This window comes from Eimeria acervulina, genomic scaffold (assembly GCF_000499425.1).
Source record: "Eimeria acervulina Houghton genomic scaffold, Eah_scaff140, whole genome shotgun sequence".
Lineage (NCBI taxonomy): Eukaryota > Apicomplexa > Conoidasida > Eucoccidiorida > Eimeriidae > Eimeria > Eimeria acervulina.
The window spans coordinates 58,381-60,066 of record NW_013550254.1 but is presented as its reverse complement, the minus strand read 5'-3'; the positions used below and the strand labels follow the sequence as shown (position 1 = coordinate 60,066).

The 1,686-nt window shown below is 48.2% G+C and overlaps 1 protein-coding gene across 1 annotated transcript; it reads right to left on the bottom strand.

The window, feature by feature from the left end:
- Window positions 1-68: 68 nt before the first annotated feature.
- Window positions 69-1,686, bottom strand: EAH_00020400 (hypothetical protein, conserved; the record flags this gene model as incomplete). Its single annotated transcript, XM_013397181.1, has 2 exons — window positions 69-962; window positions 1,087-1,686. 2 exons carry the CDS (start codon window positions 1,684-1,686, stop codon window positions 69-71), a joined length of 1,494 nt encoding a protein of 497 aa, XP_013252635.1.

Here is a 1,686-nt window from a genome sequence, read left to right as displayed (position 1 = left end):
AATAATAATAATAATAATAATAATAATAATAATAATAATAATAATAATAATAATAATAATAATACTTCTTACCATAAAGAAGTCTGCAGCAGCGCATGCACAGCAGCACCAATCCCACAGAACCCACGACTTTTCGAGTTTTGTTTGTGCTCGGCTTTGCATCTCTTCATTAATCCATTACAGTGCATGCGCAGATACTCCTTGAGCTGCTCCTCCTGCTGCAGCGTACGGTAATGTCTAGGAAGCAGCAGCTGCAGCAGCAAATCCCCCAGCTCCTTATCGCTGCTGCTGCTGCTGCTGCTGCTGCTGTTGCTGCTGATGCTGATGCTGCTGCTGGTGCTGATGCTGCTGCTTGTTCCCGCGGTAGGCCACAACTGATCTGCTTTCTCAATTCCAACATCAGCAGCAGCAGCAGCAGTTTCTGCTGCTGCTGCTGCTGGTGGTTCTGCAGCAGCGGCAGCAGTTGCTGCTGTGGGAGGCTCTGCTGCTGCTGTTGCTTCCTCTCTGCCCCCTGCTGCTGCTGCTGCAGCCTGACGCCCATCAACAGCCTCATCATGATCAGCAGCAGCAGCAGCAGCGGGTGCAGCAGCAGCAGCAGCGGGAGCAGCACCAGCAGCAGCAGCGGGAGCAGCACCAGCAGCAGCAGCAGCAGGTTTGTTGTTGTGTGGTGCTAAGTGAACGAGGCGTTTAAGCAAATCGAAATGTTGAGGAGAAGACAGACGGATATGAAGAGGTGCGAACGGGCAGAGCCTTTCTGTCTTTTTATTGAAGTTTTCTTCTTTTGTCTCTTCCTCTTTGGGGTGTACGTACACCCCACAACTGGCTAAATCCAAAAGAAAAAATCTGCGGTCTCTTGATAGTACTTTATCTTCTTCTGCTCTCAAGTTAGCGAAGAGAGAGCAAGGTAAAGAAGGGAAGAGAAAGTAAGAAGAAAGATAGCGCTCTTTGTACACCTCGCCAACCTGCAAAAGATATAACAACTGTAGATTTAAAAGAATTAAAAAGAAATACAATTAAATAACAAAGAGAAAACTAATCATACAGAACATATTCATTAAATAAAGACGTGCTGCTGCTGATACACACCTTCTTACACTCTTTTAAAAGCTGCGCCGCAGCTGCAACTGCAGCAGATACATTTTGCTGCTTAATGCCGCTTCCACCTGTTAAACGAAGCCGAGAAAATGAAGCACACACATCTTCCTGCTGCTGCCGCTGCACCTGCTGCTGCTGCAGCTGCTGCTGCTGCAGCAGCTGCTGCAGCCGTTGTTCTACGCGTATGCGTGCGTCTGGGTGAGGTTCATTCGATAGAAGAGGCTGCTGCAGAATATTCCAGAGGCCCCAGAGGCCCCCTGTTTCTTCAATGAGTTCTCTTGCAGCGCATGTCTGTGGATCTTCAAGTGTTCTACTTGCTGCTGGCGCTGCTGCTCCTGCTGCTGCTGCTGCATTTCTCTTTTTCCTGCGGTTATGTTTGTCAGCGGGTGATGACTGAATGGTGCAGGTATTTAATGTAGAAGTTTCTGCAGCTGGAGCTTCAACTGTAACATATTCCCTGCGGCCCCCAAAGTCAGTCAAGACGTGCGACTTCGGGCCTCCTGAGGCATTGTATAGAAGGGAGAAAGAGCGATTATCAATTTGTACAAGAGGAAACACTCCAGAAGATGATATTGGGGGGGTTTCTTCCAT